The sequence below is a fragment of the Chelon labrosus genome, assembly GCF_963514085.1.
Source record: "Chelon labrosus genome assembly, chromosome: 8".
Lineage (NCBI taxonomy): Eukaryota > Metazoa > Chordata > Actinopteri > Mugiliformes > Mugilidae > Chelon > Chelon labrosus.
The window spans coordinates 11,704,484-11,717,504 of record NC_140358.1 but is presented as its reverse complement, the minus strand read 5'-3'; the positions used below and the strand labels follow the sequence as shown (position 1 = coordinate 11,717,504).

Below are 13,021 nucleotides of genomic sequence, written 5' to 3'. Positions count from 1 at the left end.
TTTTTCCTGTTTCCATCCTGGCTTTGTGATTTAGGGTTGAAAATGTTTATAAGTAAGCTCAGATGTGTATATGCTCCGTATACGCCTCTCCCACTCAACTGGAAACCCGTCTTAGATCTCACAGTTTTCTTGTCCGGCCAGTTAACTGCGGCACCTCAAGGCTGTCAAACAGAATTCCTAATGTCAGGAGCCCCTGAGGCTGATTAGTTGACTGCTACATTCCTGGGATGTGACATAACATGCATGGATGGATAGTTCTCTCCTTAATGCAGTCTGAGTCTGAGGCACTGACCTGTAGCATCAACTATACATTACTACAAGCTTCAGAGAAGATGTTAGCCTTCTCCCACATTCTTTATCTCTTTCATAGTTTGTGGCTTTGTGACAGATTTGACAGAGCCTGTGTAATTTCACGACTGGCAACAAATAAAGGCATTACATTTTACTTTAAAGCTAAATAATACTTTGATGCTACAGATTCTCATTTAAAGTAGAATTTTACACATTTCTAATGGTATCTGATGATATATTTCACTTTGCATCATTTTCTCACTTTTAAATCTTTGTGATTTTTGTCTTTTTGTCACGGTTGCGTGTGTATCTTTGTGGGGACAGCAGCAGGTGCTGAGCGAGCGAGGGGAAAGCTTGGTGACTCATGTCCCTTGGTGCAGGAACCTGTCACTGCCTCCATTGTCACTGTCGCTCACACTCCGTTTCCCCCTTTACCCGCTCTGACAAGTGTTCTTTCTCCAGTCTCTGTGTATGTGTGTGTGAGGGTGCGTGGCACAATGGCGACCACTTCCCATTCTCCCAAGAATATCACTTTTCCAGTTGCATGCATATTTTTACATTATTCCAAAGCGTTTTATTACAGGATCTTAAATCACGTTGTTTGGATTTAAGAAAACCTACCTATTATAGGACACGGCTGTTTTTTCAGTGTGTGCATGTCACAATAAAGTAAAAACATATGAAGTTGTTTAACAAAACTCATTTAACATTTTTAAAGGGAAGCTCCTTTTTCTCGTCCTTTTGGGCCTGATCTGATTTTAGAGTAAGGTGTGGCTGGTTAAGGTAATTAAGCACAGGCACTGCCACTGCAAGGCCAGTGGAGGTGCAGAAGGGTGTAACACTTATTGGTGTATTTTTGCTTAAATAAATTGATGCACGCATGGCAGAAGTGTAAGAAGCTAAAGGTTCAGCAAAGTGTCTTGTAAGGAATGAGAATGACACAGTATGTGTGTACTTTCCAAACATGCACGTGAAACCTCAGGACATTCTTTGCTGTGGTGTGTTTTAGCGCTGATTAAACCTTGAATAATACATTGCACAGCCCCACCGTGGCACATCACACACATTCCTCTGACTCTACCTGGAACAACAGTCGATAGCAACAAACACAGTGAAGAAATAAATTACATTACTTAACCCTCCAGTAAATTCTTCTGACAAAAGAGAGGGTCAAATAAAATGGGTCCATCTACAGTTTATTTTAAGATGCACAGTACGTTCTTTTGTCAAGGCAGAATGAGGCTCCGGGATGTTTCAGACACACGGATGTTATCTCGCTCACTGAGGACTGGTTGTGTGCAAGTCGATTTGCATGGGTGTGTTGTGTGTGCCATTATAATGTATAATGTGTTTAGTTTTGTGATTTAAGTCACTGTGGCCTGTGAAGTCCACTAGAAAGCTGATCATGTGACAATAACAACACAGACGCCTCCGAGAAGACAGGTGAGGAGCCCGGTGTGTCATTGCAGCAAACTAGCAGCTGTTCATCAAGTGTGTGGAAATAATTCATTAAAGATGAAGCCCATACTACCATGACATGCAGAATATTTACGTGAGTACTGAAATACAACAAATGTACTACTGTAATGCACACTGATCTGAAAAGACCTCAGCTAACGCTAGCAGAGGAACGGTCCAAATCCTCTCAACAGCAGTCAATTAACAACTTAACTAAACATCCTGAGGTAACAGGACAGGCTGCAAATCAACAACTTACTATTATGCAACTTGCAGTCCTCAACCACTGAGTTTCAACACTATCAGTGGTTTCCTTTAATTGGCGCCATGTGTGACTAGAGGCATTATGTGTGACATAAGTTACATTCCTGTGAATGCAATATCTGAATGAATGAATTTGAATGATTTTTCTTATGTCTTCTTTTAGAATTTGGTCGTCAGAGCCCTCTGTAACATTTCAAAACGTGTTTTGATTTGGCCAATAATCAAAAAACTTTATACACTGTTTGTGACAAAATGTCTAATATAAAAGTGTTGAATAGGATAAAATAATGAAGTTATCACATTTTATTTCCAAAAAGGTCAAAGGTCAGTTTTGACATTAAAATGTACTCCGAAAAAAACACCTCAGTGTCTTCACTACATAAATGAGTGTGAAGACACATATAAACTGAAACTTGACTAGTTGGCAGAGGAATACTGCTGCAAGACAGTAATTGTAGTTTCTTAATGTTTTTGTGGAGTTGACATTTTGCTCAGGTCGTCAAAATAAATAATTCTGATCGGTATTAATCACACATTATTCTAGTAATAGTATTAACATTCAAATGTGAATATACTGTATTTGCAACAACGAATTATTCTGAATGGATAAGAGGCTGCTGCTGTTTCATTTCAACCAATAATAATAATTAAACCAGTGTCAAACTGCATTTAACTGGTGGAAGTTGCTTTCAAAAAATTAGAAATTGGCAAAGGGCTCTTGCATTTGTTCAGCAAATGTTGCATGACCCACAATCATTAAACTGTCTTCTGAGTGAAACTACTAAGAAAAATTACTAAGAAAAAATATAAAAGCTACAGATGATCAAAATAGATATAGAGTAACTAGTTGTGTACCTGTAATTGAGAACATCCAGAGCATTTATAACTAATGTATTCAATTAAATAACACTTTGTTGAGGAGAAAAGGATAATCCAAAACGGATAAATCACAATGGCAAATATTTTCAATTTTTTTAAAGAAGTTAAGTATTATTTCTATTATTATTTTTATTTTCTCTGTTGCCCACATTTCATAATAAAAAGCTCCTGTGAAGAAGGATGCACAGCACTGTTATTCCTGCTTGTTGCTAACGTGGAAAATGAGTTTGTATTGCACACTGACCCTAAATCATAAATTCTTTAAAAGTTAACACTTTTCTAAGGAGTTCACACTCTCCCCTACGCAAGTTCAACAACTTTTTGTTAGTTCCAGCTCCACTGGAGGAGCCAGAGCTCAAGCTGATTTAGGTTATGTGCAGGTATTCTTTGTACTGTATGCTACTCCGAGACTTTGTTCTATTTTGTATTGATTTTTGGTGCTTTTGGGGAATCTTGAAAGTGAAACCAAATCTATCTCAAACTTTAGATATTTCAAACTTTACTTAAACAAGTCTTGCCCTTCAATTATTCCAGCCCGCTGTGAGCTGCAGAACCTTGAATGAGGCATCTGTGTTGTTTTCTCGTGTCACTGATTTGGTTCCTGTCACTGCATTTTTGGCATGGTGATGGCTTTGAATATTTCATTTCACTCCAAGCTGCATTTCAATTGGGTTTTAACTATGTGTGTGTGCTGTGAAGGACCGGAGCAGCAGGCTGCTTGGTCCACAGATGGCTGAGTAGATATATCACTCCACTGCTCGCTGCTGTGACAGGTTAGGCTTGAACAGCAGAGAGACAAACGCTAACAATAGTGAAGCTGTGGGCTGGCTTAACGTGCTGACTATTTAACCTTTTCACCCTTTTCACCCTTTTCTTTTTTTTGAACAGATAATCTTACAGTGAAGTTGCAGAATTTTGCAGTACTTTGAATAACTTTTAAATCATAGCTGAAGCTACATGAGACATGGTCATAATTATAGCAAACTAGTAAATGTGTGCAGAATTACACAGCTTACATTCAGTCACAGGGTTATCTTATTATATATTCACCTGTCTGCAGTTCTAATTGGCAAAACCTATTTAGAAGTAATTGCCAGCTTGTGATTTTAGGCATGATTTTGGAGCGTCACCTCACAGGCTCATTATAAAATACAAAATGAAATTAAAAACACATTACCGTCTGTTCCCGTCTTCCCAGTGCGGATGAGCGCTTCGACGCCACCTTCCACACCAACGTTCTGGTGAATGCGTCGGGCTACTGTCAGTACATCCCCCCTGGCATCCTGAAGAGCACCTGTTACATAGACGTGCGCTGGTTCCCCTTCGACGTGCAGAAGTGTGACTTGAAGTTTGGCTCGTGGACACACAACGGCTGGCTCCTGGACCTCCAGATGCTCGATGTGGACACGTCCACTTACATACCTAATGGGGAGTGGGATCTTGTGGGTAAGAGAGGCTGTTTATGTTCATCACCGCAGGCTAGATGAAAGTTGTCATCGTAAAATGATGTATGCAGTTGTCTTCAGAGATTTTACTGTCTTAGTCTACGACCTAAGAGTGGGGTATTGAATCACCAGTCACAAGCTGAAGGGATAGTTGCTGGAGTTGTTGGCCTACCACTGTGTGACTTTGGTTATTTTAATACATTAATTTGTTCTAAACTAACTAAACAGAAACCAACCAACCAAATGAGGCAATGGTAAACCAGCAACTCCCATTTTCTGACAAGTAAAATCAATGGATTCTAAGCTATCCCTTAAATATGAATGTGAATATTTACCATGATTTTAAAATATGACAACGCAATAACATTCAGGCGTTAATGCCATCCCACATATCCTTATTGCAGAGAGCCCAATTAATTACTCTTATATAAAATAGTTTTCACTGAGGGGCATCATGTGTATGGATGCAGCTGGACGAATTGGAAAGGGGAGAATTTTTGGAAGACCTCCCGAGCTGGGTGTTTCCAGCTGGGACACAATAGAAGAAGATCCCAGTGCCCGGGGACCCTGGGGTGATGGTTAGCTGGAAATGGGTGTCAGGCAGGAGCAGATGGCATGCAGTAGGAGTGTTTGACACACTGCAGGCGTGCAGCCAGGCCATATGAGAGGACGCACTCCACATCCCTAGAGTTGGAGCTGAAGGTGACAATGCTCTGCTGCACCTTTTGACATTTCTTGTTTCTGAGCTTTCTGAACGAGCTACGAGCCCGGTCTCTCTCAGATTTACTCCAGTACAAGTGTGCGTGTTTTAGGGAGTTTTTTTCAGTCTATTCATCCTTATGCACTGATTTTTTTAAATCGTCCACAAAAACATACCTGCATGTCTGTGCTTCCCCCTCAGGTGTGCCGGCCAAGCGCAATGAGCTGTACTACGATTGCTGTAAGGAGCCCTACCCCGACGTGACGTTTACAGTCACCATGCGCCGCAGGACTCTATATTATGGACTAAACCTTCTCATTCCCTGTGTGCTGATCTCCGGCTTGGCCTTGCTGGTCTTCCTACTACCTGCAGACTCTGGAGAAAAGATTTCTCTGGGTGAGAGGCAGATAATTAACACATATATTGAGCTTACTGCATATATCAATATTGATTTAACTGTACGATAAGAATAAGCTAGAAGAAACTGCAATTGCAGTATTTTTACTTATGTAGGTTTTAAAGGTGTATAAGTACACACACATAACAAAAGGATTGTGCATATTTTGCTACAAGAACATCCTTGTATATCATATACTAATCCATGAATACATGCATGTCAGATCACCTCGGAATAATTACATTTCAAAATAAGAGGCCCGTCTGAATCCATTCAATGCAGTGACACTGATGAATAGCTGTCTGTCTATGAGCAGACGGCACTTGCAAGGTGTTTTAGGGATTCCTGGAGCCGTAACCTACCTTGGAAACACCAAAGGACACAAGCTGACAAATGGCTGCCGTCCTGAGAACATAACTGATTACATACATAAGTAATTACATGTATAATTTCATACACCAGTGACCCTGATCACATCATTATGTGCTGTATATGCTCATGTTCTCTCTCTCTCTCTCTCTTTCTCCCTGTGTCTCTCTCTTCGATCTCTGTCTCAAGGCATCACTGTGCTGCTTTCGCTAACCGTCTTCATGCTCCTGGTAGCGGAGATCATGCCTGCTACGTCCGACTCTGTTCCTCTCATTGGTGGGTCATGTTTCTGTGTCTATCTGAGTGCATGTCACAATTGTAAGCGTGTTTGAATGTAAATTAAGAAGGGAATGTGTCTCAGTGAGATTTATATCTTGTGACACTCTTTACCAAATACAGTGGAGGAACTGTAAACTGTAATATTCATTCAGTATACTGTATCTACCCACTTCACATTGCTGACCTCTTGACAGTTTCTTTGAGTATTTCTTGCTTCCAAACATGAATTAATTATTGAGAGTTCTCAAGAAAAGCGGCTGCCTGACGTCTGTCTCCTAACCAATAATAAATAAAAAAACACCTCTGGGTCCAACTTGGGTTTGAGTAGCTCGAGGGTGTCTATAAGTAATTCTCATAACCCACAAGCAGTTGATTGGGTGGCGAGAACTTAATCTGTCAGCACCATTTGTAGACAGGTGAAGGGATGGTTAACCTCTGGGGAGGACATGTTAGGAGGGTCAGCGTTCCTCATTCAGCTGTCAACGCTGAGATCTCACCCAAAATAAACCTTTTTTTCTTGTATGTATGTGTGAGTGTGTGCCTCCATGCTTTGAATTTTAACTCAAATTTTAACAGTTAATAGTCTATCAACGCAATGACTGCCCTCGCCAAGAAAGGCTTGATAAATGTCTAATCAATAGAGTGATTGATCCCTCTTTTTTTCTGGCCACAAGGCCATGTTGGAAATTACTCATGCCTCCTTGCATCATCGTGGCTGAATGCGGATGTGAATTTGTAGCCGTTTGAACTAGACATACATGAAACAGAGTTAGGATGCATGCCTTTTATCAGCAGCCCTTAATCAGTGGATAAGTTAAGTGCATTCATTCAGTCAGACTGGTCTTAACTGGTTCAAGACCATTTGGCTCAGTTTATTTTAATTCTCTTCAGCTGTAATTCATTTTTAATTTAGCTGGCTCAGTCATGAATAACAATGTGACTGAAGGTCTCACAATCATGTTTTAAATTCATCTCATTTAAACTAAACAATTCTACTTTGGTCTCATCTGTCCACGAAACATTTTCCCAATAGTCTTCTGGCTTGTCCACGTGATGTTTGGTAAACTGCAGATGAGCAGAAATGTTCTTTTTGGAGAGCAGTGGCCTTGTCCTTGTTCAGTGTTTTCCTGATGCTGGATTCATGAACATCAGTCAATGTGAGAGAGGACTTTAGTTGCTTAGAGGTTACCCTGGGTTCCTTAGTGACCTCTCAGGCTATTATGCATCTGGCTTTTGGGGTGATCTTTGTTGGTAACATTCATCTTAAATCTCTTCCGTTTGTTCACTCTCCATCTAACAGTGGATTTGTTGATTCCAAACTGTTTAGAGATGGTTTTGTAACCTTCTCCAGCCTTATGATCAACAACAACTCTTTTTCTGAGGTTCTCAGGAAGCTCCTTTGTCCGTGCCATCATTACACTTCCACGAACATGCGTTGTGAAGATCAGACCGTGACAAATTCTTGTTTTTGTAGGCAAAACGATGCACCGAACAATGCCTCACTCTCATTAGACTGATTGGAGACATTTCAGAAAAGGTGGACACTAATTCGTTCTTGAAATGAACTTAATCCTTAATCCTAGAGCTGCATTTACTTTTGCAGCTCATATTTATGCAATATTGGCTCATTTTCCTGAATAAACGTTCACTTTATAAACATTACATACATATTTGCATTTATGTCTTTTGTGTTAGTGTGTGAACATGATGTATGTATTGTAAGCATCTGAGAAAATCTCCCGAGCCAGCCCTTATCTCGCACTCTGTCTCTGCTGTTTTTTGGGGGGTTTGTTTACCTCTGTTCTCTGTCACATATTTTGCACTCCTTTCATTTGCTCTGTTTGAGTTCAAGTGTGCATCTCTTCCCCTTGGCAATGTAACTTATTGCAGTTGGAGTAAACTTGCTGTCCTTTCATGCTACAGTGTGAAATCAACCTATTTTTTGGGGAATTAATTCATTCTTGTTGTTCTACCTGTTAGTACATGCTAATTAGACATAACCACAGGCTAGCTGAAGGGAGTATAAAGTAGGAAAAACATTCAACAAGTAATAAAATGTATGACCTTGTATGGGTCTGAAAAAATAAATAATTCAAAGTGTGCTGATGTTTTTTTTTTTGTACAATAGCCCAGTACTTTGCCAGCACCATGATGATTGTGGGAATGTCTGTGGTGGTGACAGTGATAGTCCTGCAGTTTCATCATCATGACCCTCATGGAGGCAAGATGCCAAAATGGGTGAGTGACTGAAATTGTTTTAATCAAATCTTCATATAGTTTACTAATGCCTATGTTTGTATTAATGTATTACCCTGTGTGTGCGCTAACTCCTGTTTTCGTTCAGGTTCGTGTGGTTCTTCTGAACTGGTGTGCCTGGTTTCTCCGTATGAAACAACCTGGTGATGATCGCAAGCGGCCTGGTTACAAGTACCGCCACTCGTCCCAGCACCACTCCAGCACCAGCTCCATAGAGATGGGCACAGTACCAAGCCTCAGTGTGCCCCTGTCACAGACGTCCTGCCCGCCTTGCCCCACGGGCACCTCTAATGGTTCCATGAGCCTCTACTTTGGCAATTACCATCCCATAGAGAGCCCACACTGCCCACCTTCCAGTGACTCCGGGGTAGCACTTGGAGGACGTGCACATGGCTCTCTCAGTGATGAGGCTGAGCCTCCAGGAGGAGTTGGCAGCGGTGTTGGATGCCTGGGGATGGGAGTAGGCATCCCCCCACCAGAGATCCAGCGCATCTTGGAGGAGGTGACGTACATATCCCAGAGGTTCCGGGACCAGGACGAGGCTGAGGCCATCTGCAGCGAGTGGAAGTTTGCAGCGGCGGTGGTGGACCGGCTATGTCTGGTGGCCTTCTCTCTCTTCTCCATCATTTGCACCTTCACCATCCTTATGTCAGCTCCCAATTTCATAGAGGCGGTCTCCAAGGACTTCACATAACTGGTTGTAACAGAAGAGGAAGAAGGAAGAAGGTGTCAAATATAAGATAATACAAGAGTTTGGGCACCTGTTGGATAAATGAGGGATTTGCAGTGTGTCATGAGAAAAATAATATCTTTAGGAATTTACCAATTACAGTTATTATACAAATGTTCTGAGCCATGTTAAATCACAAACCTAAATTTATTTTACTACTTTTAACATATTTTGAATAGAAAACTGTTTCACACAGGCAGATGAAAGAAGAAATGCACTGGGAGTACTTTAGGCCAAAGTATGGGAATCGGTAGGAAAGTATGAGGAGAGTACTGTATAGATTTTTTACATTAAGATATCAGTAAAGGGAAGATAATGATGGTACTAATTGTCTTTGCCCTGAAAACATGTATATATCATAGTTTCCGCTGCGTTTTTCTTTTAAAAACAGCTGTTTACTGTACAGTGACACGTTTAGCACCACCATCCACCACTCTGCCTATTCCCTATCCTTCTTCTCTATTGCCCTGTATGTACAAAACCATCTTATTGGGGACTAGTTCTGATGATGTACCATCCTTATAACGATGTTAGGCTAGTTACAAAACTGAGATGTTTCACTGTGAATCTTATTGTTTCTTCTTTAACTTGGGTCATCGGATCACTGGACACAGTTTTGTAGCATACTTTCTTCATTCACCAGTAGGAATTCCTATTTTGGATCACTTCTCACTTTGTCTTGTCTGTTCATTTTGAAATATAGAATCTGACATATCCAGTATATTGTAACAAAAAGCCCTGTGTGGACTGGCATTTATTGGCAAGATGCACAGGTGTCTGTCTAAACTACAGTCAAATGTTGAACTGTACATATTTTATGTGAGTGTGCAGGTCTTTTTGCACCAGTTTCTGCTGTAAAAATTGCGATATTCACTCGTGTTTGAAAGATCTCTAGAAATGTGTACATATGTTGGACTTGATGAGTGGTTTCTGAAGAAGAAGAAGAAGAGACTTTTGAACCTTGGACAGACAATAGAAAAAGTCTCAGTGGCAAAACTCTTTTCACTGGAGAATAGATGGTAGATTTATCAAAGGTCCTTTTGTCAGTAAGACTTGTGTGTGCTTTGTAGAAGGAGTCATGTAACTGAAAGTGACTGAAAGTTGTGTTGACTTCCACGTGCCAGTCACCTTTTTATGTTGTAGCTACAGCCATTATTTTCTTTATCTCTGTCCTTCTAAGTGTGACTTTTTAACTGTCTGTGTTAATAAAAGGCTATTTATTCTCTGTAAATAAAAGGTCTGCATAAATCTGTGGCGACAGGCTGTGGAGGGAAGGGAATGCTTGGATTCATTGCAAGTCATCTGGAAGATTCATCACAGAAATCTTCATAACAAAGTACAATTACAACCAACTTTTACAGGTTCAGTCTGATAAGTAAACTGAAATTCGAACATGTTATTTTGTGGCATTTACATAATGGCTGAAATCTGTTCCTCAAACCCTTTCTAGTTCAGTTACAGGCTAGAATAAATCCGCCACAGTCTTTAACTTGTGGAGCGAAACGACAGCCAAAGACTATTCTACAAGTTGCAAGTTCAATCATGGTGCAGGCTGATTTACCGCAAGCTGCCACACTGGAAAAGAACAGACCAGCCAGATGCCTCCCGCACAAAATTTAAAGCTTCAGTTAACGAGGATATTATGAGGGATACTCTGAATGAGAATTGCAAATGGTCGCAACCCAGTAGTAATCGCAAAACAACGGCCTATCAATAAACACAAAGTCACCATCAGTGTCCTCGCTGATAATTAACGTGATTAGTGAGACGTTGCAGCTTTTGTGTTTTTGCCGCCAGCTTTTATCGCTGTGACGCATTCACTTTGTCACAGTTTTAATGGACCGAGGTGTCCTTACCATGAGTGAAAGGCAGAAAGAAAGCGACTAATTTGAGTCTTTACCATGAGCCTTGACATGTGTCGTCACACAGGACTGGGTAAATCCAATGGTTTTTTTTTTTATTCAGTTTACTAAATAAATATACACAGCTATATAAAGCTGGTCTTCTTAGCACTAGAAAATAGTTTTTGGTCTTTGAATAGAAGAGAAAATCAAATACAAAAAATCTGCTCTAAAATAGGCCGTGAATGTGGGGCATGTTTTCCTTCTATGATTTAGGAAATATGCTCAGATTTTTCCTTTTTTGTGAGGCCAACAAAGACACCCTCTCAACTTCCAGTTGCTTGATGTTTTGTGGATGAACTCCAACCACTAAGACTGGGCCCAGATTTCAGGCTGAATGGTTGATGATAAAGTTTTATTTTAGTAAGTGTGCAGACTGGAGCGCAGTTAAAAACCTCAGAGTGATTCAAACGAGACAGGAAACTTATCTCTCAAATACTGTCATCATCATGTGACTGCTATGCAGGTAATGCTCAGGTAATGATTAATTTCATTGTGCATTCAGCATATTGTTGCCTGTGTGTGAGAGATATTGAGAAGTATTGAGATCTGCCTCCTGCACAGTATTGTAATCATTTATTAAGGGAACCTGGGAATGAAAATGAGTGAAACAGTCCGTGACAGAGGCGGATGAAAGTGCTGCAGCTCATGGGAGACACTTTGAAGAAGCTTTATCAGAGGAGATTCAATAGGAAAAGAATCTAGATATAAATGAGACATCAAACCATATGATCTGAGACTGAAAAAATGGCTACTGGGGTTTGAGCCAGTCATACTTTAAATGTATGAAGCAGTAGTTATTGAACTGTATCTGAATACATTTGCACCATTAAGTGGAACAATGAAGCTGCCCTGTGATTTCAATCACATCAATGAGTGTGGTTTCTTTGATTCAACTGTTGATCAGTGCTCTACAATGTCAGGCCTAGTTCTTTAGACGTTAGATAAGGTTAAATTTTGTTGGAGAAGATATGTCAAATCGTAACAATAAACAGCCAACATTAAGTCCAAATAATGATTTTACAATTCACTTATTCATTATTTCAGACGACCAGAGCAAAATAAAACCATTGGGGATATAAACTGCGTGTGGCTTAAATGGTGTTCTTGAAAGGAAAGAGAGAGCGGAAGAGATTAAACCTAAAGGTCACAACCAGTCAGTGGGGCACTTAAAAGAATATGACATAACTGTGGATAAAAAGAGAATCTCTGCCACAAGTAGATTAAAGATAGAAAAACGCTTCATGATACAGAATAAGCTCTGGCATGCCATATGTTCATGTGAGTGTGTGTATGAGCCTGAAGGCTCTCACGGCATTTTGGCTGAAAGACAGGCAGCCTCTCTGTACAAACTGTGTTTAAGGTTAATCCCACTCTCTCGGTTTCTGCTAGACAGGCCCACCTTGTTTTGTTTCACTTACCCAGAGGGTTACACCCTAGAGGGGTTTCAATATAATGTGAGTGAGCGTGTGAGATTACAAAAAAAAACTTCTCTATACTATACTGTTCAGCAAAATGCACTGCCTCTTAAAAGCTTTTGAACCCATCAGAATTTTCCACATTTCTGCAAAATACCTAACTTGAGCTAGACAAACATTTAGCATGCTATCATTCTTAAACTAAGGTGGAAGGTCGTTGATGCTGTCTTGGTGCACACAAACAACAAACGTCATGGGAAGCAAGAAGTGTGAAGGACATCCAATGAGCAACAACAACCTAAAATGTCAGGGAAACACGCCCAAACTGTCACAAATGAGTAGTGATTCTAGCCCTGAACACTTTGAATCAACCAATATGTCTGTCATTTGTTGTCTTGCACCAATTTTCCTTGTCTTTAGCATCGTCTGTCTGCCAAACCCTGCCAGTCTGCCGCCATCTAATACCCCCGCCAGTCATAAATAAAGTCATGCTTCTCACCTTCCCTGTTTATATCTGGCTTCTGCATGCAGTTCCAGCTAGTATTCCTGACACAAACACACATCAAATATTTGCTGGTAAGAACTTGAGTTGTATCTGGTTACTGCTTTTTAGCTTCATTTGACTGAGTCATTA

At 40.4% G+C, this 13,021-nt stretch overlaps 1 protein-coding gene across 1 annotated transcript in view; it reads left to right on the top strand.

Annotated features, from left to right (window-relative positions):
- LOC311492079 (neuronal acetylcholine receptor subunit alpha-7-like) overlaps nucleotides 1-10,578 on the top strand; it is a gene marked incomplete at its 5' end in the record, with an annotated part of 33,832 nt that extends 23,254 nt beyond the window's left edge. Inside the window, 5 exons of the mRNA XM_084550222.1 lie at nucleotides 4,091-4,338; nucleotides 5,239-5,433; nucleotides 5,993-6,079; nucleotides 8,211-8,320; nucleotides 8,427-10,578. Coding sequence (XP_084406348.1) covers nucleotides 4,091-4,338; nucleotides 5,239-5,433; nucleotides 5,993-6,079; nucleotides 8,211-8,320; nucleotides 8,427-9,032 — 1,246 coding nt within the window. The 3' untranslated portion in view covers nucleotides 9,033-10,578. The remainder of the gene's footprint in view (nucleotides 1-4,090; nucleotides 4,339-5,238; nucleotides 5,434-5,992; nucleotides 6,080-8,210; nucleotides 8,321-8,426) is intronic.
- Between the last annotated feature and the right edge of the window lie 2,443 nt (nucleotides 10,579-13,021).